Raw genomic sequence first — 25,913 nt, 5'->3', positions numbered from 1 at the left:
ACCTCCAAAATGACATGCAACTTCCCAGATTTCCACAGGAGCTCATCTGAAGAAAAATTCCTATAGGACATTTCAGATCTTAGCTATCAATCTCCAGCCAGACATTTAAATCAGAGACACTTTCAGAAGTAAAACTTCTTAAGCATATTTATGTATATTAACTAATGCTTTCCTAAGGCACTGAATTTTTTGACATTTATATGGAAAATGAAAGCTTAATTTTGTACAGTATCTTCTGGGCAGAGGGAAAGGCACTCAACTCTTGGCCCTAATCTGTGAAAAGGTATGTTAGTTGTAAGAGTATCTGAATAAGTCTTGAGAGATAAAATTTAACCCACATAAATAGTTGCAAAACCACAGCAAAGAGAAACAGACCTTGGTGGTGATGTTCTGTAGTTGAGCCTAAATGGGGTGTAATGAACAAGAAAGAGAATGTGACCCTTAAACTGTTGTATGTAATAAGCAATGTGATAGTCTAAGAAAACTATAAGTAATTATCTATAAGTAAACTTAGTATCTGTGAACCTGTGGGTACAAACACATGTGTGTACAAACACATACACACACACACACACACACACAGAGGTAAATTTAATTTCAAGGAGTTATCTTGGGTGCTAATACTTCCACAAGCCTCGGGTTAAGAGCACACAATCTGTTTTAAAATAAAATTGTTTAAAGGTGTAAACTACAGAAGGGCAGCCACCACATCACCTGGAATCCCTTTAGAACTTCAAAACATAGGGGTCTTCTCCAGATCCACTAATAATTTGAACATGTATGAGATTTGCAAATGATTTCTCCAACACATGATATCTGAGACTCACTGCTACAGAAAAAATATCCATGATGAATAAAATTAAACTTCTGTCTCAAATCACAAATATTCTAGTATCATAGCTATGATTATGCTTTTGAAAATTAGAAGGGAAATGTCTCAGTAATATTTTATACATGATCATTAGGAAATAACCTTTGTTCCATTTTTCAATCGTTGATTTCTGATCCTCTTTCTTCAACCTCTGCCTTGCTATTTCTACTTCGGAGTAACAGCTAGATGAAAGTTTGATCTGGGATTGGGAGATTCTAGTAACATCAAACACATTAGATTGGTTCCCCATAGGTCCCTTCAGGGAGATGCAATGCTTGCAAAGCCAGGAAGGCAGACATGTTGCAATCAGATTTGCCACAATGCAAGACATAAGGGCTTACTGGAACCTACACTGTTGCAGTAGAGACCAGTTCCCAGACTGTTGGGATGGATTTATGCTTTGAGAGTGAGTCCTGGTCTGATGAATGAGATCTTGAATTGCAGTAAAACCAAGCAATCATATTCAGAAGACTGTATTCTATTCACTATTTTCTGCTCCATCTGGTGATCTGTTTAACTTAGAGCCATTAATATCCTGCAAATATATGCAGGGGAGTATGGCAATTCACAAATTTCAACGTGTTTGACCAGAGAGTGAGTTGTGAAAATACCATTTTATTCTCCCCTTTCAAATGATTCCTCTCTTTTCTGTAGGTGTTGAAAATATAAAGGAGTCCAGAGTATAAAGTGATAGAGCCTCCATATTATACCAGATAAGAAGTTCCTGTTAAATAGTATCATTTTATAAGCATAATTTATGTTTATCTATTTTTATTACCTAAAGCGGTGCAGCCGTGCCTTTCCAGATTAGATTTTATCTTATCTAGTTATGGTAGAAAATTAAAGCACAAAGAAATTAAATGACTCATTCAATAACCTAGGTAGTCCACAGGGGTATTAGACCTCAGTGCAAGACTTTTGTTTGTTTGTTTGGTTTTAGCCAGTTCATACTTTTATTTAAACTTTGCTCATGATGGATAAGAGATACGAGAGAATAGATCAACTCCCCTCATTCTTCAACTGGCCACACTGCCCTGTTGCATCTCCTATACCAAGGAAGGTGTCTGCTCTGGCTTGTTTACATAGCGTAACTTGTTGCTGCTGAGAAACCAACTCTAGAACACAGCCAGAGGGAAAACTAACGCAAACTATAATTTCAAGAGTTACAATGAGGGGAACTAAGGGTTCATCGTGAAACCCCTGATTCTAAAAGAAGCCTACTAGGTTAGCACATTACTGTGCTTTGAAAAATGTTTGCCTTATTAGAAAATTATGGCTCACTGACTATGTAACTATAAAGCTGCATGCAACTCACCATGTGAAAGAATCAGAGGTGTGAAGGAAAGATATTTAAGACAGCAGTCTAGAAAAGGCACTGAAGTGGGCCGTCATTTTAATCTCATTATTTCTACAAGTTAGTATGTACAATCATGTTATAATACGCCTCTCCCCTAAATCAGTGGTTTGCTTATCATAGTAATTCACACACATGTAAATGTAAGAATCCCCTTTGCTACAAAAGATAAAGGTAATGTCCTGCGAAAGCCTTGACATTCCAGTGAATGAGATTCTGGTAATAAGAACATCAATCTCCCTGGATGTGTAAGTTGAAAGTCAATGTTCACAAATTCTCAAGATGGCTACCATGGCAATACATTGTCTACATGGTCCTGTCAGCTAGGAAAATGGTTTAAATCATCACCGGATCTGTCACAAACTTTTATGTAATTTTTACTATACTATAAGTCTTATCTTCCTAGTCTACTTGTAGTTAAATTCAGTACATCTCAACACAGAGCCTTTTTGCTTGTTTTCACAGTTAGTTTTGACAGAACATATATTCAAAGGTCCATTAATAGGAGGTTCACATGAAAACCTTTTCCCAACCTTTCCCACACCTTCAGAGAAAGGTCTGGAATCTGCTATGAATTAATGAAATTAAAAAAAAGATCTATCAACTACTTAACACAACTGGGACTACAGACAAAGGTGTTCATCTATTAAAAAAATTATGATTTATGTTAAGTGTGTGTGTGATTTCTATGTGTGTGTATGTGTTATGTCTGTGTGAGTGAATGCCATGCGTGTAGGATGCAGGTTCCTTCAGGGGTAAGAAGCAGATACTAGACTCCTTGGAACTGAAGTTTAGGTAATTGTTAACTGCAAGTGCTCTGAACTGCCAGCTTGCTTACAAATCCCTAACACTTGGAATCTTTAATCAAATTAAAACCTTTCCTATACTTTTACTCTTTCCCTAATTAAGGGAAAATGAATCCAAGAAGAAGGATACATTTTATTTCTGTAACACCCAAGCCTGTAGAATTTCATAAGTACATTCTTAAAGAATATTATATGATTTCACATATGAGTAAGATAGGTGTTGGGAGAGAAACATGGCTTCTTCAGTGGGCACCAGCTTCCATGCCTTGTCAGTTTCTTGGGTTTCAGTACACACAGTCGACCCTGCTCCTCTGTGTTGTATTACACAGGGATCATGGCGTGTCTGTTTATTTTCATGAAACTAAACTAGTCAATAGAAGTTCTAGGACATGTGGCTTCAAATTGTTGTTTCCAACCTGTATTAAGATTTAAGGCACTTGTAGCATAGGATGTAATGTGTCATTTGGATCATTTTGCATTTTATGATCAAACAGTCACAAATTTGGAAGTTGTTTCATTTTTATTTGCCTTTATCGTTAATAAACATTTAATCATTCTATTAGCTCTCAAGTTGCTTTATTTTACCTTAAATAATTGGATTGAAATTGATGAACTGCATTCAAATTCTGAGTCCTCTTTATTGTTTTATCTGATAAACTAAACAAGCAATTGAATATTTATTGCAGTTTGGAAGAAGATTCTAAGAAGAATCACACAGTATTCTTGTCCGGAAAGGTTACAGGGTGATCTGTTCCACTTGTGGCTAATTATGGTGACTTTTTGATTAAATATGAATTTACTGCTGATGGTCTTTATGAATTACAACTTAGTATAATATTTAAAGTTTATACATGTTTCCTATACTGATTTTTGTAAAAATATTTTGATTTCTGAGACATTTTACAAAGATCAATACAATGCTTTCATCAGAATTTAAGTATGCGATCTATAAAAGATATAGAATATGCAGAGGGGTTGTTGACTTTGAAGATAACTGCTGCAAATTCTGTCATTCCGCTATTCTTTGTCACCAAGGAACCTGTGAAGTCTCTAGTAAAATCCAAGGACAACCCTTCAAACTAGCATGTTTTAAATTATCGTATTCATTGAGTCAACCAACTTTTGTACGTAGACCTCTTTAATTGTCACTTATTATTAGTATTTAAATGGAATTTTGATATTGTAACCTTTAATAATATTAAACTGACCATTTACTTCAAGTGTTCATATGATATTATTGATAAAATATTTCCCTTCTTTTTTAATTGAGAAAATTTGATCAAAGGGACTCAAAGTTTGATCGAGCAATCACTTCCTACCCCCTCCAAGTAATTTTTTAAATTTGAAATAGCTTTTCTCACACACGCACTGCTGTCTTGGTCTGCTGTCATCTTCTCTCACCTACAGTTTGTATTGTATTCCCATGTCTTAAAATTTCCGTTCTTCACTTCCTTCTGAAAGTCTCAATTGTCTGTGTTGGACTTCACGGCTCTGGCCATCAGCAGTCCTGACAGACAGCAACAGATGTGAGGGTTTGGCTTCCTGCCTTACTGCCGAGGAGGACTGGCAGTTGGAGCAGGTGAACTTCCGACAGATGGCCACGGTTTCAGAGTTCTTTGGAAAGTTAGTATTCTTGGTATAACTTCCTTCTTCTCTCTAATAACATATGGATACTAAATAGTTATTCCAGGGCTGGCAAAATGGGTTGCCCTGTGATCTCGGTGCAAGGCTGGTGATCTGAGTTTTAATCCCTGGATCCCACAGAAAGGTGAAGGAGATAACCCACTTCACAAACCTTGTGTGCACTTCAAACAAAAGTTATAACCCACTTCACAACATCATGTACACATAGACACACACATACACACACACACACACACACAGATAGACAGAGAGAGAGAGAGAGAGAAACAGAGAGAGAGAGAGAGAGAGAGAGACATCATACACTCACACTCACACAATACGTAAGTAAATTATAAAATCATTACTCAATAACTAATCTAAACATCATCTTATTTGCCGCAGTGTTTCCTTAGATAGTATTTCTAAAAGTAACCAAGAAAACCAAACAAACAAGAGAAGAAAATCCACATTCCTTGTCAATACTATATTTTTCTGAATGTTGGAAATCTGGTTTCATACTCAGCTGTTCAGCATGGGAAACATTACCTTTTCAAGTCTTCATGTTATCATCATAGATGAGGCATCAGTCACTTGAATTGCTTATTAAATCTTCTCTGGTATTGAATCCCAATTTTTAAGATAGTTAAAAGACCTCTTTGCTATTTACATGTCAGAATACCATTTTACAGGAAATTAGTGTTTTCCATAATAAACACCAGGTAGGTTACAAGGTGACAAATATTGGTTATAACTAAGTAGATTTGTCTTATTACATTTTGCTAGAGTATGATTTAGGATGATTAGATTATAACAGATAAAATTTCATCTACTAAATAAAGTCTATTACAAGTAAGGGCAGGAAAATCTCACGATGCTTTTTTAAAAGCAGAGGTGAGATTTGACATGAAAGGAAATGTATTAAAGAGTAGGTGGTGTAACTTCCATGTAATTTTCCTCCATACAATTGATCCAGTGTTGACTCCAATAAGGCCAAGTCAACACAACCCAGTTGTTTAGTTCTGGGAGTGATTTATGTTCTGTGACTGACCCTAAGAGAGAGGGCTTTATGATACCTGTTAAAGGACCCCTGATCTCCCACAACCTCTACCTTCGACTGATTCTAGCAGGATGGAACACTTAGGTGGCATCAGGAAACAACCCCAATGGTGGACTGAGAATGGGGTGTAGGAATCAATTGCAGTAACTTTTGAAAAGCAGTTGAGTGGCCACATTATTTCATTGCATATTTACAGAAATGAGGGCCTGACAAAAAGATTCTGTTACAAAGGGAATGCATGATTTCCCACGTAGTCATAAAATATAAATGGCATGCCTTCTCTCTCCACTGTCATCCATACATACCCATACCTTGTCCTCGATCCACAGACTAATTGAAGCATATGCTGCAATGTGCAGGGGGAAAATCACACTCAATGTTGCTATACAATGAAGTGAGTTTTGGTTTTGCCATACCCACTGACATTATTGATTGTTCAAGGATTGAAAAGATCAGGATACAGTGGGATTTAATATCGACATAAAGGTGAAATATAGGATTCCTTGTTTTCCAAAGATGCAAGGGCAGCTTAGGAAGCTCATGTTATATTAGTGCAACACTGTAGACGTCAGTGTTTGTAAAGTTGTATGCTCTTTTCTGTAGAATGATTGTTTCACAGGACAAGTGAAACATTTAAAGCTCATTTAAAGTATTACTGGCCCTTGTACAGCTAAGAAGAACTTCAGGAAGGAAACCACACAAGAGTGCATGAAAACACACATATACAGAGATAAACATACACACACAGAGATGCATACACACACACACACACACACACACACACACACTAGCTTTGCTCTCTTTCTGTTTAACCTGAGAGGGACTAAGTCAAACTACAATGTATCCACGCCTGTGATTTTTATCGTAGAGGGTAGCGGCTCTGTGAAATTTGTAAAGCCTGTGCAGCCATTCACCGCTGCGATATGAAGCTCTGGTACAGAATCATTTTATCACAAGATGAAGATGAAGATTTAAAAAACACCATAAAGACCCTGGAGTCTACTAAGCTAAATCTCTAACTCAGCGGGTGTGTAGGAGGGATGAAGGAATGAATCTATGATTGCAGGTAGGCAAAATTCCAGACATTATGACAACAGAATGCCTCTCTAATTACCACCTACCCCAGCAATATTGCATAACGCTCTGTGGTCCCAGGGAGGTTGTTACTCCATGATATGTATTGCCCTATTCTTCATATACAAAGCTGTTGCAAGCGCAGCTCTGCACATCTCAGTGGGAGGCAAATTGAGGCTGGGACCCTTAGCACTGCTCATGAAAAACCACATGCAGAAATCCTATTGAGGGGAAGAGCTCCTTCACCGATGCTAATCACAAAGCTTTCAAAGCAGAGGAACTTCTCATTTAGCATAATCTTTAAAAATTAGAGCAATGCCTCCCATTACCATATTCTAAAGTAATTACGTGCAGTAAGTAAAGACAAATTCATTACTAATTACACAGTCTTTTATTGTGAAATCCAGAGTGAAATTATTTGAGGTATTTTCTTTTCTAAGCTGACAACAGAATGACTTTACTTCATCAATCAGGTTGACTAAAGCAATGATTTTCTTGGAATTAAAATTTGTTGAAAGCACTAAGTATTTCATCTTTTGGGCTAAGAAGCATGTAGTTAATGTCACCACTAATACATTTGTCAGTCTGCTAATTTTCTTTTTCTATTAGAATAAGTAAACAGCAGCCCTTTTAAAAAGCATACTATCTACCATGTGTCAGGAGCAATGTCGGGAGACTTATTTGGAAACCATGTGGTAAGGCATTATGAAATGCACGGGAATCACAGGCAGACAATGAAGGAGAAACATAAAAGGGAAAGGCATTTAATAATTCCAAAGTGACGGTAGAATACATCTCACAAAGCATAAAGGGAGGATAGCATTTAGAGGTGAATCATAAAAAAAATTAAATCAAATCAAACCAAGAACTCGAGACAGAAGGACCAGAAAATATGAAAGAAGAGATGGTGTCTGACAAAGAGTTAAAGCAGAATGGGAGAGAAAGACAAACAATGGAAGACTCTAGAGGACAATGGGGAGAGAAGCCATGAGGCTTTGCTTCTAGGGTGTTCCACCAGTGAGCACCCCCTCAGATAAGCTCATTATTTGATGGAATATGGTTAGGGACACTAAAAGCAACACATTCTGTTCCTAAGGACACACTTCAATCACTGAGGCTCCACTGTGTTCCAGTTAGACTTTAATTAGAAGAAAACAATGCCTGATAAGAAGAAATGCCAGCTCTCTGCTCCGCTCTCAGTCCCGCAACGAAACAAATGTTCTTTTTGATAATTGTGTGATCCCGGAGCTTCAGATTGAGCTTGATTTCCACATCTCATGTCCTGAATCAAATGTCACTTCTACCTAGTGTTTCTTACTTGTCTTTTATTTAAAATAGCATTCAAAATTTAATTTTCGCCTTTTTGCTCTATTAAAAAAACTATTACATAGAGAAATACCCTTTTTCTTTTGTCATAGTTTAGATGTGAACGGTGTGCTCTTTGGAGATGGCAGAACTCTAAGAGGTGGTATCTTGTTGGAGGTCTTTAGGTTATTTGGGGCATACTCTCACAGATAACTAGAAGAACCTAGTCCCTTCCTCCTCTCCCTGTTTGGCAGTGAGATGAATGGTTTGTTCTGCCACATGTTCCTAGCATGATGTATTGCCTTATCACACACAGGCTTAATAAACCATGAACTGGAACCTTTGAAACAAGGGCCCAAATAAACATTTTCCATTATGTTTAGTGATAGAAAGATGGCTTTTATGATTGACACAAGCCAAGAGAATAACAAAAAGTACTATGGCAATTGAGTTTTATGATGTTTATAATTGGTATAAAATATTAAACTACTTTTTTCCTTTTAAAATGTAGATAAGGATGACATATATAGCAATATAGCACTAAATACATAACTATTTAGAACACTTCCTTTAATACATAACTATTTAGAACACTTCATTTATTCCTGTTCATAATTTTGGAATATTTCTTGATCACTTTTTATATCTGGTTTTGTCACTAAATACATTGGACATAAACTGAGAGGCACAGATGAATTTCTCAAATTTTAGAATCTCTGCTTCCTGACATTAAAAACAGTTGGTGAAGATGCATTACCTACCAGATGTGTAGACTGAAGTAAGTTGCTTAAATTATCTGTCAGTTCCCTGATGACTTTTCAGTCATCAGTAACAAGCGTGAACACAATGGGCAAGTCATCAGTCCACACTGAAAACATACATGGTAAATACACCTTCTCAGGCTCCCTTCTTCACTTAATGTAGAGCTATCATTGACGGGAATGACCCTTGAAAAGTGGTATGGCTACTTACCTGGCTGAGACAAAAGTGGTGTATAGGGGACTTTTGGTTCTATTGCACTCATTGGTGGAGGTAGCAAAGGGTTGGCAAAGCTGCGGAGCGGATGTGTTGGTCGGACACAGGCTGTGGGGATCGTTCTGCTGGGTGCTTCTTCGCTGCTGGGATGTTCAGACTGAGCTGGGGGCAGCATGGGCTGTTGGGGAGCAGCTGGTCCTTCACTTACAGCTGTAGTGGAGATAAATCAGGTGTCATTCAAGATAAAGCTTATTTCCCCCACATTTCCATTAACAGTCCGTGGAGAAAAGATGGTATCAGCTAATCTCTGCTCCATATTATGGACACTCTTATTCTTAAGCTCTCTTGTGTGTATGGACAACAATCAGCTCATGACTTTTCAACAGCAGAAACAGGTACAGTAGTATTGGGTGGGTCTTTCAGAGACAGTAATACAATATATTCTCACTAACTATATTTCATGAACTCTCTGGACCCTGTAATCATAAGTGATGAAGTGAGAAAAGCGGAGTTATTTCTTCTTTTCTAAGTAGCAATGCCAGTAAAATTCAACAAACCCAACCCGGTTACAGCTGCATTAGTTTCTACCAGCCCATATGCCAATTTTCCTGTGATTTAAACATGCCATGTCAACTGTCAAACAAATGAGAGTTATAGGGTGCTCAGAGGCATTGAGAAAAAAGTGATACAAATAATAGCCACCATCATTATCTCCCATAACAAAATAGGAGCACATTGAGCTAAAAGTTATGAGACATGACTCCACTGGAGCAAGTTGCCTGAATACAGAATTACGATATTTTCCTCTTTGATAGCAAACCATGTAATTTTCCAGCAGATTACTATAGTTGAAGAGGCTTCACATAGTCATTTGTGACAGCCTTGAGGTATCTGGACAGCTTTGTATATTTGATTGCACCTTTTCCCCTCGGGAACACAGTTGAGTGAGACTAAAATATTTTCAAGGTTTTTTTTTTTCTGTTGCTAAAGACAGGGTGACTCAATTTTAAATGTTCATTCATATTCAAAGTCAAAAGGTCTAAGTTAAACCACAGATGAAAGGAGCTGCCTTGTAGGTGTAAGCGTTCTTGACTCTGGGCAAGTATTTCTAGCTATTTATTTCTTCAGAAAATTGTTTGGAGGAAAATGGGAAAAATATAACATTGGTATGATCATATTTCATTTTGGAAGGGTAATTATCGACACAGAATTGTTTCAAGAGACTAAGTTGAGGAAATAATTTTGAGATGATGCCGAGAAGCCCGAGAAGTAGGCAGAGGAGTTAGAAAAGACGTCTGAGAATTCTAAAGTAGAAGAAATGAAAGATAAAAAGATTAAGGTATCTTTTAAAAGTTGTACAGAAGTGACCCATGGTGCAGAAGTGTTTCTATTCATCCTTTTGGGTTCGAGTGGGTCAGAGGTCCCTGGGTGAGAGGACAACCTGTGAGCCTCATCCTTCAAAGGTGGAGGTACAGGATGCAGAGTCGGCTGAGGAAATCATGGCAGTCAGAGTGCAACATCAGACAGAGGTGTTTTTAGTTAAACAGGGAACCCTGAGTAAGACAGCCAGCTGCCAAAACCGCATGGAGATCTCACAAGAAACTTGCATGTTCACCAAGGGAGGGGAAGGTCTGTGGATTTGATCAGATTCTGTCCTGGGATGGCTGAACGTTTAATTAGGTTTTATCTTTGGACTTCTGTTTAATCCGAAGAAGAAAGTGACCAAAGCTGACTTTAAAATGCAGATTTAGTCATTTATTTCTAAACCTGGACATTTTTGTTCCACTCCACTCTGAGGAGTGGTTGGTGGCTGAGCTGTTCCCTCCGTCCTGGTCCTTTGACGATGATAGGCATCCACGTTCTTTCAACATTGTCTTCAGGGATGATTCTCAGGATGGGGAAAGTTATTCAACCCAAGCAGTTTAAAACTACATAGACTAAGGAGTTCTTGGGAATATTGCCTTTCTTTGACCAAGAGTCTCTTCTCCTGTGTGAACGGTAAGTTTCACAAACAAAGTTCCAGAGGTTTAGTTTCTCTGATCCCTTTTTATTTACAGTGGCTGGTTCTTAGGAATGGGACCACAGCACAGTACTAACTTATGAGTACAGTAAAAAAAAAAAATTTCACATTCTTTTCTTAAAAATTCACTTTAGGTGATTCTCCCTACAGAAGATATACTATAATTAATCCACATATTGTTCTAGAACTTCTGCAACATTGAAGAAACGATAGAATGTTTTTAATGTCTATTTTCAATTATTTTTCATTTCTTTAGGTTTTTTCTTTCTCTTGTATCTTCTGCATGAACAGTTCATGGTAAAATCTTGTTGTAATCTTGATCTTAATACAGTTCACATGCATCTTTCTTTAATGCCTTTAAATTCAGTCTCTAAACCTTTGTACGACATGCGAACATATGGGTCGTAGTGATTTTACTGAAAGTATTGAGTGTAAGGTCCAAAAGAAACATAGGACAAGGGCTAACTGAGGTGCCCACTAACATATCAAGGTGCATGCTGGCCTCCAGGCTCACCCAGTACCTGTGGCTCCCCCACTCATTCCTCTTTCCCCACTCCCTACCCTAAACTTCCCAGCTCATGGGCTGCTCCTCCTGCAGGCTCTCATTTCTACATTACCCTACACTTCAGCCATGCACTCTTTTGTCCTCCATCTTACTTCTCTTCTCTCACTCTATTCCCACCCCTACTCTCATGACTCTGTCCATTCTGCTGGCCATGCAGCAGCCTTCTGCTTTCTCTCTCTGCTCTGGACTCTTCTAGATGTTTCCGGCTGAACTCTCCCTCATATCTGCAATAAAAACATTCAGTTCACCCATATCTTGGACTGGCCATGTCCTAACCACACTCTTCTCATGTCATTTATTTTCACTGGCTCAATGAGAACCAAAATTCTCTTTATTCCAAGTCCCGCATCTCTGGGCTTCCAGCTGTCCAGAAAGATTCCTATTAGGCTCACCATGTTGTGATCCTAACTAGGTGGATCATATCCTTTGTCTAATGCATCCTCAATAACACATAAAGTCACAGTGTGAAACCTGAGGTATGAGCAAGAAGATCCATGTTTGGAAATTAATAGAACGCAATCCATAAGAGACAAATTTCTTTTCTCTAAAACCCATACAGTGAAAAAAAGCTTTCATTGATAATTCATAATTCTTATATTTTAAGTAAATGCTTAAATGCCTTCAGACATTGGCTGACATTTAAAGCAGCCAAAATCCTGAAATAAACAGGATAGCAATCACCTCAGCAGAGAAACGCTGCACCTTAGATGTGCCTGTTGGCCAGTGCAGACACCAGCTCCAGGACACCTGTGTGAAACAAATTGGCTCAGTGACATGGCATTTATCTGTGCTAAGAGCTCTGAAAGCAAAGACAAGCTCCTTTCACCCACAGAATACAGCCTCCCTGCCATTCAGAGCAGAGGGAGAATCAAATGGATGTCGGCAAGGCACTCATTTTCAAATGATGAAATAGTCAGAATTCATTGTACAAATAGCATACAATTACAGAGTAAAGTCAAATCTCAAGGTACTTTATAATAATTAATGTCAACATACAAAATACTTGCTACAGAATAACTGGAAGAAATACTGCAAAAATGGAAATGAGGATTTTTTTTCTTCTATCTGACAACTGCAAAGGTTGATAGAAATGCAGCCCACCAACAGCACGGAACAGACCCTGAGATGTTAACACCTCTTTTAGGAACCTATTTGACTCATTAATCTTGGAAGAACAACATTATGAACTATTCCTCAGTAATCTAGTTCTTCATAGCCTGGGCTGTTTAAAGGATGGACATCCCTAGAATAATGAATAAACTCTTCCACTGTGCTCCTGATTTTATCTGGGATAAATTCCATTTGTCAGCCAATTTCCAGTTTGTGGGAGAAATGAATTAGAAAAACCGCAGGAGTAAATCTGGGAAGCGCTGTGACAATGACAGAATGGGAACCTCTTAAACTCCTCTTCCATGACTTATAGAGGAAAGAAAAATGAGACATTGCTTTGTTATGCTTTGCAGAAGTGAAGTTCCCAGACTACCTGTTTGGAAGATTTTCATAGAACTGTACTGACCTCCTGGGCAGCAACCTATTCGTGGGTGATTGTAAGAGCAGGGCTGCAGCTGCACAGGCAGTGTTATTTGCCCATTGTTCAGGATGTGTGTGGAATGCACATGTTTTCAGTGTGCCTCCCTTTCCTTACAGTTGCAGAGAGCTCCAGCTTTACTGATGACTTCAGGCTTTGGGGCATGGCTTTAGCATTTCCTGGCATAGGAATCTCCAGGTCTTTGAGATAACTTTAGTGAAGAGGAATCTTCACCCTTGGCCACATTAACTTTATCTCTCTTTCTGTATGCCTTTCTCTGCTCCTAAAGGACACTAATAAGATATCTCTATTCAGAATGTTTTCTTCTTCAGAGAGAACAGGGGTGTTTAGTGCTCTACAAAGCATGTAGAAACCAATACCAAAGAGCTGGATGTTAACTATCACTGACAGTGATTTATATAAAACTCTGTTTCCTGGAAAAGGGAACATTTATTCCTTCCTTTTCTCTACCAGGCACTTGCTTGAAGCACATTAGATGTTATTTCTTTTGCATCACATTTATTTAGTTGAAAATTATTTGCTGAGTGAAAGAACAGACACATTTGAACCAATCTGTAAATCATGGCCAGGGATAGAATCTTCATGGCCTTGTAATTTGGATGAAATTCAAAATCACACAGTATTTTGCAAAGAAAGCATTGTTGACATAATGATATACCATTGTTTTGTTAAATATTTTCTATTGCCATGTAGGATTACCTTCATCTGCTAAATCATACTACCCAAAGACTATCAAAACAAAAATCTACTAAAGAGGGCAAATGTTGATTGATTAACTAACTTTAAATGTACTTCATTATTTGGAGTTTACAAATAAAATTGATGGAAGTTACAGAAAATTTTCAAATAGCCCCAGATACTTCCTCATTAACAAAATAGAGCTTTGAAAGGTAAGCTTCTTTTTTTCACTATTTTTTTTTAATTTTAATTTTTTTTAAAAGAAAAAAACTATCTTTTCTCATTATACACAACAACCCAAGTTTCCCCTCCCTCTCCTCCTCCCATTCTCTCTACAACTCCCTCCATCCCCCATCCACTCCTTAGAGAGGGTAAGGCACATTGCTTTGGGGAAGGTCCAAGGCCCTTCCTATCTAGGCTGAGTAATGTGTCCTTCCAGAGGGAATGAGTTCCCAAAAAGACAGTACAAGAAGTAGGGATAAAACCTGGTGCCACTGCCAGTGGCCCCTCAGTATGCCCCAGTCATGCAACTGTCAGTCATATTCAGAGGGACTTATCATGGACAAAACAAAACAAAACCAACAAACCAAACAAAAAATTCTTAATACCATCATATTTCTATTCCACTGAAATTTAACTTTTGAATAATTTTCCCCAGGATCCAATTAGAGACTATTTCATATGCTACACTGACTCAGAAGAAATAAAGAAAGAGGAAGGGCAGAGGAGATGAATACATTTATAGACAATGCTAACAAAAATTGAAAAGGAAATGGAGGTGACAGTTACGGAAAAGAAATACTTTCTGATGAGAAAAGCCCTGAACCATGCCGCGTCAACCATGCCAGAAGAGCCAGAAGTTATCCAATAGATTCCTCTTCAGTGTTCCTTTGACGTCCTAAGACCAGAGAATAAAAGACTGCGGTAGGCATTCATCAAACAAAGGGAGCTCTGTTGAGGAGCAAAGAAGGGACTTGTGGGGTTTTTTTAATAGATTCCCGTGTATAGTTGTTTGGAGATCCAGAAATTTCTAGCTGTTGGACTTCCCACACAAGTCTCATTTCCCTCCCTTCATAGACTTATTTTTCTCCCCGTGAGATTTAGCACACAACTCTATTTTGGCGAGTGAAGGTGCAGCGAGGGAAGGGAAATGACTCTAATTCTCGCCTGGCAGATTTTTGATGCCTTTTAATTCTAACCTTGCTACATCTGGACGATTTATGATTTCTTTGAGCTATCCCTGTTGAGTTGAGGAAAAATATAGCTTGCCTCACGAATATATTTTATTGCTGTGCTATCATATCTATTACAAAACCTCCTCTTGCACACGAGCTGCTGAGTCACCTGTTCTTAACTAAGAGATGAAAGCCATAAAATCGACTTAAAGATGCTCTGCTCCAAGGGTGGGGGCAGGGATCAAATGGCACAGGAACAATCACCAGGTTCTATAGGAAAGCCTCAGTCTCTCTCCACTCTTGTTTTCTTTCTAATACATGACATTTTATTCTGACAACCATCCCCCTTCACCAGCTGAAAGTTGAAAAAGCAGTACTTAAGCAATAAAAGAATGTTGAGGACTCCTGGAGTATTTGTTCACTGGGACTCAGTAGAGATATTTCAATTTAACCCGCAGATACTCGAAAAGATATAAAATGTACTGTAAGACACGGCTTGATTTATCCCTTCCTGGTTAGCAGGATATTGCTTTAAATCCTCTGCTCCACCACTGTGTAATGGAGCAACACATCCCTGATTGCCCACCAGACACATTTTTCTGTGGAGTTTGCTGTGGAAAGAGCATGCTGCTAGGATCCCATGGGTAAAGTTTGCTGAGAGGGAACATTCTTGTACCAGGGTCAGTACTGTCAGTCTTTCCAAAGAATATGAATATCAAAATGATATACAGAGGAGATCGTGCTATTGCTAATTGTTTTCATAATAAAGTAGAAGAAAAATGCATTACACTGACTTCTTCCTGCTCCAAAACCTCGATCCACGGATAGTGTTGGGAATGGTACTGGCCGGAGAGTGAATTGTGGATGGGGGTATCCACAGGTGGGAGATGGGAGGATTCCCGGATACTGGGCACTTTCTAGTGTTGGCACAGGAATGGCACTGACGACAGCTGCAAAAAAAAAAAAAAAAAAAAAAAGAAAAGAAAAAAAGAAAAAGAAACATTAGTAATTAAAAAACTACTACATACCCATCTAGTCCACATCAAAGGAAATGGATAAATTTTCAAAATTTCAAGTCATCAAGCCACGTATGTTTTCCATGGCTTCACTGACAGTCTCTAAATTCATCCTGTAAACTTCTTTCTTGCAAAGCAAAGAAATTTTGATTTTAGAACACCCTATTATGGTCCATCTCCCTCCAGTTTGAAACTTTTCAGAGCTATGAGAAATAATTAAGTTACAATACAGGTGCCTCAAAACTCCAGTCTTTGTATTCCAGTTTTTGTTTTGTTTTGTTTTTAGTCTTTCTTTCAAGAAGAAACATGGAAAAAGAAGTATTTGGCCTTCATAAAGGGAATATATGGGATATAGTGGGTTTAGCAGGTGGTGGGAATTGTGATTTCATTCTGTAAAGAAATGTATTACTGTCAAGAGGAAACCTGAAGATAAACACAATTACACTGTCAGTACCCATAAGCAGGTTTTATCTTTAAAAGAGATCCTTCTAACATTCAAAGCGGTCCAGATGAGTACACACTATTTTGAAGGTAGTTGAATGTTACCTGTGAACAACAGTGTGATTATGTGGGCTGAAACCCACACAAAAACACCTGTGCAAAGTTTTTGTTATTCAGACAGCTCTTTTCAATTTCATTATTCAAGGGTTTCTAATTTACATTATACTATGAGGTGTTTATTATAATTTTAGTCAATCTTAATTTTATAACATTTGATAATCACCATCTAAAATGATGAATATTCTTTAACTCTTATTACCAATATATGTACTTTAAGCCAGCTATTGAAATGGCTAGTTTGGGTAGTATATTCTAGTCTAGGATACCAAAGTTACCTTCTTTTTATAAATTATTACTTATATTCTAATGACATCTCTGGCTTCAGTGTGTATATGTTTTCACATATCCCAAAGGAAACCCTTTCAAAAAATCATATGGTTCAATCATATTGAGAATGGAGGAACTTGGGTTCATGGCCAGTCTGGACAATGGAATGAGATCTAAGCCACCCTGGACAATGTAGTGAAACCTGGTTTCAAAATAACAAAGAGAGGACTGGGATATATACTTCCGTGGTAGTATGTTTGTCTAGTAGAAACATACTAGAGGATGTATATTTTTTTATCCCAGAAATTGCTGGGTTAAATCCTCAGGGATTTGGGGCATATGTGTGTGGAGACAATCATACGGACCTAAAATAAGTTGAATAAAATATTTCCTGCTCTTTCTTTTATCAATTTTACCACAAACATCAGTCTTCAGTGACAGGAAAATTTATGTGTGCACTTGCACACACACATGTGTTTGCACACACTCACACAGACACACACATACAAGTGTTTCAGCATTCATTACCTTGCTATGTTTATGTACAATTGCTCTAAGAGCAATATTATCTTTCAGTTTCAATAAATCTCTGCTCTGTGGTCAAATATGACTAGGTGTTTCTTCCGACACAGTTTGCTGGCAACTGAATTTATATCTCACACTGATGCACAGAGCGTTTTCAAGTAGAAATTCACTCACCAAATACATAGCTCCATGAGCAGGCACTGTGGCATCTGAAAACTTTTACAACCATCTTTAAGATGCTATGACTAAGTGCGACCTGCAGGAACGCCAATGTGGACACTCAAATTTAATGTTGTACATTTTAAGAACTGAAACTTCTCTTGATATTTCTCAACATGAGACATGACAGAATTGAGAGATTTGCTTAAGGAGGAGGAAAACATAACAGTAAAAATGATACGCTTGAGTCAAAAAGCTTCAGTGAAACGATTTCTCAGGCTGCCTCTTTTTATGAAAATGCTTCCACAATGACGTAGATATAATTTGGAACATTGGAACGTTTAGTGTGCATTGTCCTTGCTAATAAACATTCATACCTATTTTAGATGTTCACATAGTCATCAATAAAAAAGTTTCACAGATGTATTTATTGTTGTTTATTACATGAGAACTACATGTATGCATATTAATATAGATTAATGTATATTCTTATAGATGTCTGTTTAAATTCATATCCGAACCCAAAAGGTTTATGACCTGTAAGATTTTGAGAGAAGAAGGAAAAGTTGTTTCTCCACTGGAGGAGAGACTTTATGATGATGAAGAAAAATCTGGATTCTTAGTGTGGAGTTTTCTTTTCTGAGCTAGGAGAAGACCCTTTGTTTATCTATCTGTGTCTGGCTTACTCCTAATGCACTTGACACACTCACCAAGGAAAGGTATGCTATAGAGCTACTGGGTACTGTCTGAAACAGCATGCTTTGAGATATTTTAACATCATAGGATGTGCACTGTTATAATATGAACTTAGACCTCAGCATCTCCCTCAACTTTTATGTTTCTGCTAGGAATTTCAACCGAGGTCTTCTTTGGTGAAGTATGGCTGTAAAATCCACAGACATCTAACAGTTGTGAATATGTGGATTTATATCAGATAGGGATTGTTATCTAAAAAAAACATAAATAACTATAAAATTTACACACACACACACACAAAAACCAGAATAAAAGCTTCAAAGTTGGGTTTAAATATCCCAGAAGCTGGGCTGGTTATCTTCCTATAGACGAACATTTTCCAGTCTATTTGTGTAGAATCAATCCTTTAGTGATATGGTAGCTAGACCCCGTAGAGCTCTTAGATTTTCTTGTAGCTGTATTTTGATTTTCAATAGTTCCTTCAATTTACTGTTAGTGAATTCTGCAGCCAAGTAATTGTGGGAATGGAAAGGAGAGTCTTGGTAAATGTCCTGGAAACCTAAGTTACAATAAGTAGACCTAAGCTATATTAAAAATAAAACTGCAGTGCCTTTCTTTTCTCACTCATTTTTACTAGACCATACACTATATTTCTGAGCTATCTTTTTTATATTAAAAATTGCTCTGTACTGTACTTCTTTTCTCAAATACCAACATGAAAATAGAAAAAAAATCACCAAGAAGATTTTGACTAATGAATTGCTTTGTATTAAAACAAAGGTTTATTATTGGGTGTGGTCTTACAGACCAGCTACTTCAAACTGAACTCCTAAATCCTGGACCCCTCTACTCCAAAAGTTTGGAGAATAAAGTGATTTGGCAATGGCCACACAGATAGTTCTCAGAATGTAATTGGTGGACTCAGCTGAGAATTGTTTGGGGGATCATTCATAACAACGCCACCTCTTTTTCAACCAAGAAGTGTAATCTTTGATAAATAAGTAGATTTTACTCACTCATGAAATTAAATACAATTCTCACATTTTAAAATCTCAAATACAATATCAGATTAAATAATGCTTCATCTAATAAGTAATATTGGTTACCATCATAGTATGGTGTTTTTTTTTTGATAAATCTTCCTTTGAAGCTTAAGTATTTGAATATTTGGTTTCCAATTGCAGGTCGTTTGGGGGATGTTTGGGGAGAACATTTAGGAGGAGGAGGCTTGCTGGAGGAAGTACATCATAAGGGTGAAAGGTCACAGCCTTGCCATGCCTTAGCTGTTCTCTCAGCTTCCTGTTGCTTGCCATTACACACACTTTCTCAGCTCTTTCTTCTATAGTCACTTTTGGTAATGCTGTTTATAATAGCAAATAATAAATATGGTAAAAAATATGAAGCAGAAACAAAAGTAACCTCAGAAAAAATATTATTTCCTAAGTAGAACAGCAGTTGTCTTGATATATGTCTAGAAATTGGAATAATACTACAGGTTTGGTTTATCTAAAACTTGGTAATGGAGTTCAGATCTGATTAAATCCAAGGAAATACAAACGGCCCATAAATAAATTCAAGTACTATGCTGTAAGTATTCACAGCTTCGCCAGGTTCTAAATTGCAAAGTTTAACATTGTAAGATTATGTAATATCTTTGTCAGTCACAACAGATGGAAATAGAATATTTTATTTATCAGGTGCTTGTGAATTATTCTGGAATTGACTATGGTCATATAGTGAAGTAATTTTCTTTCATTGAATATCACTTCACCAATGTAGAAGTTATAAAAAATAAGTAATAATTCAATGTGACAGTATTTAAAAGAATAGATATCCTGTTGTGTTGTCATTTCTTACTGTACTATGAGCTACAAGTGGAAACACTTGGACATGCCAAGCATAGTAATTCCTGACTTTCTGAAGTTAAATGCCTGGTACTTGTCATCCAGGGCAAAAAAGAGAATATCAGCCGAAGCCCTTTCATTGTCTCTAACAATCACTCATAAACTTCCTTCAACACTACTGCCCTTGGGAGGTCTAAGACCATACATAAGTTTTTTGTTTTTACATTTTATGTAAAATGAACCATACAGATCAATTAGGTTCCTCTTCCATTATGTCTTTGAAAGGCTCCATATAGTTTTATCACTTCGTTGATTTGTTTTATGGTTGCATGTTATTGTATGATATGACTATACTATAATACATTTGTTCTCAGTAACAAAAATGTACTACAAATGGATATGGTCTTTGCTAAGTATATCATGTACTTATTCAAAAGTAGAATATCTTAGAATGGAATAATTGAACAAGGATATCCTAATAAAATTTTAAACCATTTAGTAGATTGAAACTAGGTGCATGAAATACTAGAAAACTAAAATAGTAATAGCAGAATCAGTTGTTGGACATTGGGAGGGACCCTATGAATGTGGACTAAATTACTACCAAGACAAGGCAAAGGGAAATTCAACACTAGGTGAGGACAGGAAGTAGAAACCACTAGATAAAATGAGCATCAGATTGGCACAAGCCATAATGCCTAGGATTATAAATCCAATATAATACTTTCAAAAACTATTTAAAACAAATAGAAAATGGAAAGAAGGTGAATAATGCCAAGCATGAAATGCATCTTTGTCTGTGAAGAAGCAGTGCACACTAGAGATTCAGAGTGTGTGCAGCTGTGTTCTGGGGAAAGGCTCTTAAGCAGTCCAAGACTGTTTCCCCTGTGTTCAGTCAGGACAGTCTCTTTCCATTTTCATACTGTGAGAATTGAGCAAAATTATAATAGGTAAGGTTTTGCTATGTTAAATGACAATCAAAAGTTCTCAATATTTACAAATTTAATTTGATTTACCTTCCATTTAAAACGCAAGGTAATAAGCTATACAATATACAAATATGAAGATGAATTAGCTACATTACCTCCTTCTCATGAAATGATTCCCAAACTGTTAAAGAAGGGAAAATTTTGACTTGACTATCTAAGCACATTAAGCAATACTGTATGTTTTAAATGGCACAAAGTGTTCTAAGCACTGCTATTCCAATATGAAGAAGTGAGCCAACATTTTTCTAGATGAAGTGACTTGAAAGGTATGTATCATGTCATCCATACCTGCTCTGGTGTCTGAAAGCACATAAACTTGTTTGGGTGCAGCTCTCTACCGAGTTACTCTAACAGCACAGAAGAAAGTGATGCAGTTAGAGGGAACAGTTATCAGTCTCCCTTGGCAAAAGCTGAAGGTATAGTAGTGAGAATTACCAGCTTGGAGCTGATACTTTGATGAGTTTGTAATATCGTGTTTGGTTATTTTGTGTGCTTGTTTACTGTGATGAAAAAAATCAATGGGATATGAGAATCTAGATAGAGCACCAACACATGAATCTATTGGCCTCCAAAACACCTCTGAAGCACAGCTATGTTTTTAGAAGTAACAGTTTCAGATAGATGCTCCCTACCAGCAAAACAGCAATTAGAGCCTCAGAAATAAGACAGTGAAGTACAGTATTACTCTATTAGTGAAAGGTTTGTAAGAAAAAAGATGCAACTTTATGAAGTATTACAGCTAGGAGAATAATAGCAACTAGAACACTGAAATCAGAATTCTGTCCTAGTTCTGATTCTAGTTACTAACTGTGTGAGCTAGCCAGTTAATCTCTCTGATCCTTAGTTCTCTCATCAGTTCACTAGGCAGAATGGTAGTACCCAGGAGCCAATCTTTTATGTTCATAGTAAAGACTGTAAAGACAGCAAAAATATATATTAAATTAAAAGAAATAGTATTAGAACATAAGAGAAGGGTATCTAGAGAAACAGACACACTGAGAGAATGAGAAAAAGAGAAATAGAGAGTTAATCCATTCAAAGAGAAGAACATAAATTCCTGAGATGGTATATGCAGTTACCCAAGCCACAGAAAGAAGGGTTACATGCTGTAGTGTATTCACATGTAATTACATGTTAAAAGGTGATGTCAGAGATCAGCACAGAAGCTTGGCCACATGGAGCTTTGTGTAATATTTAAAAATTGTTCTACATGCATCCAGGGATAAGACGAGGTAATATATCTCTTGGAACCCTGATACTAGGTAACGAACCACAAGATAAACAGATAAAGTAGACAGATAATTTTTAAGCATATAGAAATAGTCTATATAAAGTGATAGAAATAGCTTAAAGTCAAAGAAATAAAAGTGAAGAAAAGGTGAAATCAGACAAATAGGATGAATTGAGGAAGCACATGTGAGGTGTTATGAAATATTAACCTTGGAATGTGAGAAAGTCAGAATAAAGAAGAAAGAAGGTGGGGCAACATCTTAGTGGTAAAGAACATTTCTTAGGGATGGAGAGGGAGGAGGAGGGGGAGGGGGGAGTGGGAGGTGGGAGGGTGTTGGGAGGAGGGACGGAAATGGAAACTTTCATAATTTAATAAACTTTGAAAAATAAAAGAACATTTGCTTTACAAACATTAGGACCAGAGTTTGGAACACAGCATCCACATAACAGTCCTTGTGTTCAACAACACATGTAGCTCCGTATTTGAAGCATCTCGTGTCGTCCCTGGCCTCTGTACATGCACACACAGAGGGAGAGACACAAACAAGCAAATACTTAAAAAAAGACAACAAAATGAAACAGAAGCATGAAACTAAAGTTTCTGATTAGAATAAATGATTGACAGTTATGCCATTTCTGGAAATGAGGAAAACATACTGTTCCAAAAACAGTTCTGCAGATGGGGAAAGGGGATTATGAACTACTAAAACCACAGAGTTGATCACAGCTAAGGTACCCATTATGTATTTGGAGACGCTGAGTGGACAGTTGATAAGAAAGTTCATGTGGATCCTGGGAATAAATGAAGGTAGAGATACAGTTTAAGGCCATCAGCATCTCCGTCCCATTAAGGCCATAGACATTATCTCAGTGGTTACTATATTAGATAGATACAGCAGCCCTAAGCAGGAGCCCTAGCTCACTCTGAATCTTAAAAATCAGGAAGAAAGGTGAGAAGGAACAGTCAATGGGAAGGAGGAGGGAAACTTGATGGATTTAATACATCCAAAGGGGAAAGCATCTCTGTGTGTGTCTCTGTCCCTGTATGTTTATGTTTATCTCTCTCCCTCCCTCTCTCTGGATATGTGTCTTCTCTGCTTGTATGTGTGTTTGTTCTCTCTGTCTCTGTCTCTCTCTGTCTTTCTCTCTGTCTCTGTCTCTGTCTCTGTTTCTCTCTTTCTCTCTCTGTGTGTGTGTGTGTGTGTGTGTGTGTGTGTGTGTTTCTGTCTCCCTTTTTCTGTCCCCCACTGCACATAGGAATTTAAGCAACATTCAGCTGACAGTTTGCTATTTGGCTAGACAACATAGATATACTGATAGCCTTGGTCACTGTGATGGTTTAAATGAGAAATATTCTCCAAAAGATCAGACATTTAAACACTCAGTCCCCAGTTGCTGGTGCTACTTGGTGAGTTTAGCAGGTCTGGTCTTGCTGGAGGAAGCATGTCACTAGGAATAGGTTTTGAAGGTTCATATATTCTTTCTAGCTCCAGTTTGCTATCTGCTTTGTGTGATGGAGATATGACCTTTCTCCTGTAGCCACTTGGTTTCATGCCTCTCCAGTCATTATGGACTTTCCCCCGGGACGATAGGCCTAAATGTATCCTTCCTTCTAGAAATTGCTTCTTTCCATGGTGTTTGATTGCAACAAGAGAAAAGTAACAGCGCACTACTGTGGTTTCAGTAAAGAAGTATGGATACTGAGTCAAAGCATGCATCTGTAAGAAGAAAATAATTATACTCTTAATTTTTTTCTGTGAAAACGAGTTTTGGAGTTTTGGTTGGTGAGAAACCTATCCCAAGTAATTGTTTCAAAATTGGGGATCCAGAAAGAATGTGAATGTTTACAAGCTTACTGCAACGAACAGTCAGGAGGAAAACAGATGTAAGTAAGCCCAGGAGTCACACACACGTGATGTGATGGGTTAGCAACATGACCCCCATGCGGCTGCACAATCACACCAATTGGACTTGTTTTAATAACAAGAGTAGCATTTTTCAACACTTCTCTTTCTGGGGTAATATAAGAACAAAGATGCTGGTGCTAACAATTACTACCATTCTCAGGCTTTGGTCCTAGTGATTGAAGCCAAACCTCTATGGCTGTTAGGCAAACACTCTGAACGGCACCCCTAACTCTGAGAAAATACTATTTCAACACTGGTAAGAAGAAACTGAACTCAGAAAAATCAGACTAAATGTGACATTCATCTTACTGAATGAATCACCAAAAACTGAAGAAATGCAGAAGCATTTCCAGATGAATGCTCATCTCAGACTTAGGTTCAAACATACACAGAAAACAACTGAGCACTGTTCTGCAGACACATTCAACTGGTAGTGCTGGGGTACAAGTTAGTGGGGTTATTAATTTTTACTACAGCTGATAGTTTTTGTTTCTTTTCAGTTGATTTTTTTCTTTCTTTTCAAGTAAGTATTGCGGGAAGGAGGAGCAAAGCAGATGAGGTGAAAAAGCAAAACAAAACAGTGCAGACATATGGGAGATGGGGCACAGAAGGATTGTGGAAGAGTTAGTGAATTGGCAGTCTTATAAGCATGGAGGAACTGTTGGCAAGGGACAATAAAATAAGTGTGCAGAAACTATTAATAAGGAGTTAGAAGGAAGGGATGATGGAAATTGACACCATGCATTGGTTTAGTGTGACATGGAATTGATGAATGGAGGTGGGAAGGAGCCAATATCATTGCAGGTACCATAAAGAGCTAACAGTTCAGGGAATCAGATGGATTATCTTCATGAAGAGTGTAATTACCAAGATTGATCATGGAGGTAATTGGAAAGGAAGTGATCCCCAGATGCTAATTTCTTCAGTGAATATAGGAGGGAGACAGAAACTTCCAACAAGGAAGGGTACTAAGTGAATGTCTGATAACTCTTTATTTAATGGAGCTAGGTTGTGTAAGCATGAAAACCAGACCATCTACAGTAAAAATAAGAAAAATAAACCATGATGATGATGATAGAATCAGATCAATAATATCAATGTACATTTCAGCTTTTTAACACAAAATTCATATTATTATAAACAGTATCTTGAATTGTAGCCATCTGTTTGCTAACACAGATGATAAAGAGATATAATTATAATTATAACATAATTATATAATTATATAATAATATAATATATATATTATATATATATAATTATATATGACCATGACTGATAAATGGTATGATTTGCGTCAGTCTTCAATTATTCACCTGTAATAATCACATAAAATGCAATTATTTATGATGATTTGATAGTTATAGAAACAAAGCAAACTTTTCTTTTTTTTTAATTTTTGTAATTAAATTGTACTGACCAGGATTGTTGGACTGGGCTTCCATGGGAATCATTAGCTTTGCCCTGGTTGCCCGGCGTGCTGCAAGGGACCTCTCCAGAGTGGACATGGCGCTCCCTGCTTCCTCGGTATCTTGCCCTAAAAATAAAAAAAAGAAAAAAGATAAGAGTAATTGTAATAATCTCCAAATACATATATCTCCCTATAAGTTAAAAAAAATCCTGTATATAAATATATATTTGATTTTGTACTTTAAAGCCTCTACTTC

General features: G+C 37.3%; 1 protein-coding gene across 1 annotated transcript in view; it reads right to left on the bottom strand.

Moving 5' to 3' along the window:
* Dcc (DCC netrin 1 receptor) overlaps positions 1 to 25,913 on the bottom strand; it is a 1,076,497-nt gene that overhangs the window by 26,129 nt on the left and 1,024,455 nt on the right. Inside the window, 3 exon segments of the mRNA XM_085676444.2 lie at positions 9,063 to 9,275; positions 15,847 to 16,002; positions 25,667 to 25,783. Coding sequence (XP_085532570.2) covers positions 9,063 to 9,275; positions 15,847 to 16,002; positions 25,667 to 25,783 — 486 coding nt within the window.

This window comes from Myodes glareolus, chromosome 13 (genome assembly GCF_982192425.1).
Source record: "Myodes glareolus chromosome 13, mMyoGla1.1, whole genome shotgun sequence".
NCBI classification, from domain to species: Eukaryota; Metazoa; Chordata; class Mammalia; order Rodentia; family Cricetidae; genus Myodes; species Myodes glareolus.
The sequence above is the reverse complement of the archived record's forward strand: the minus strand, read 5'-3'. Positions and strand labels throughout refer to the sequence as shown.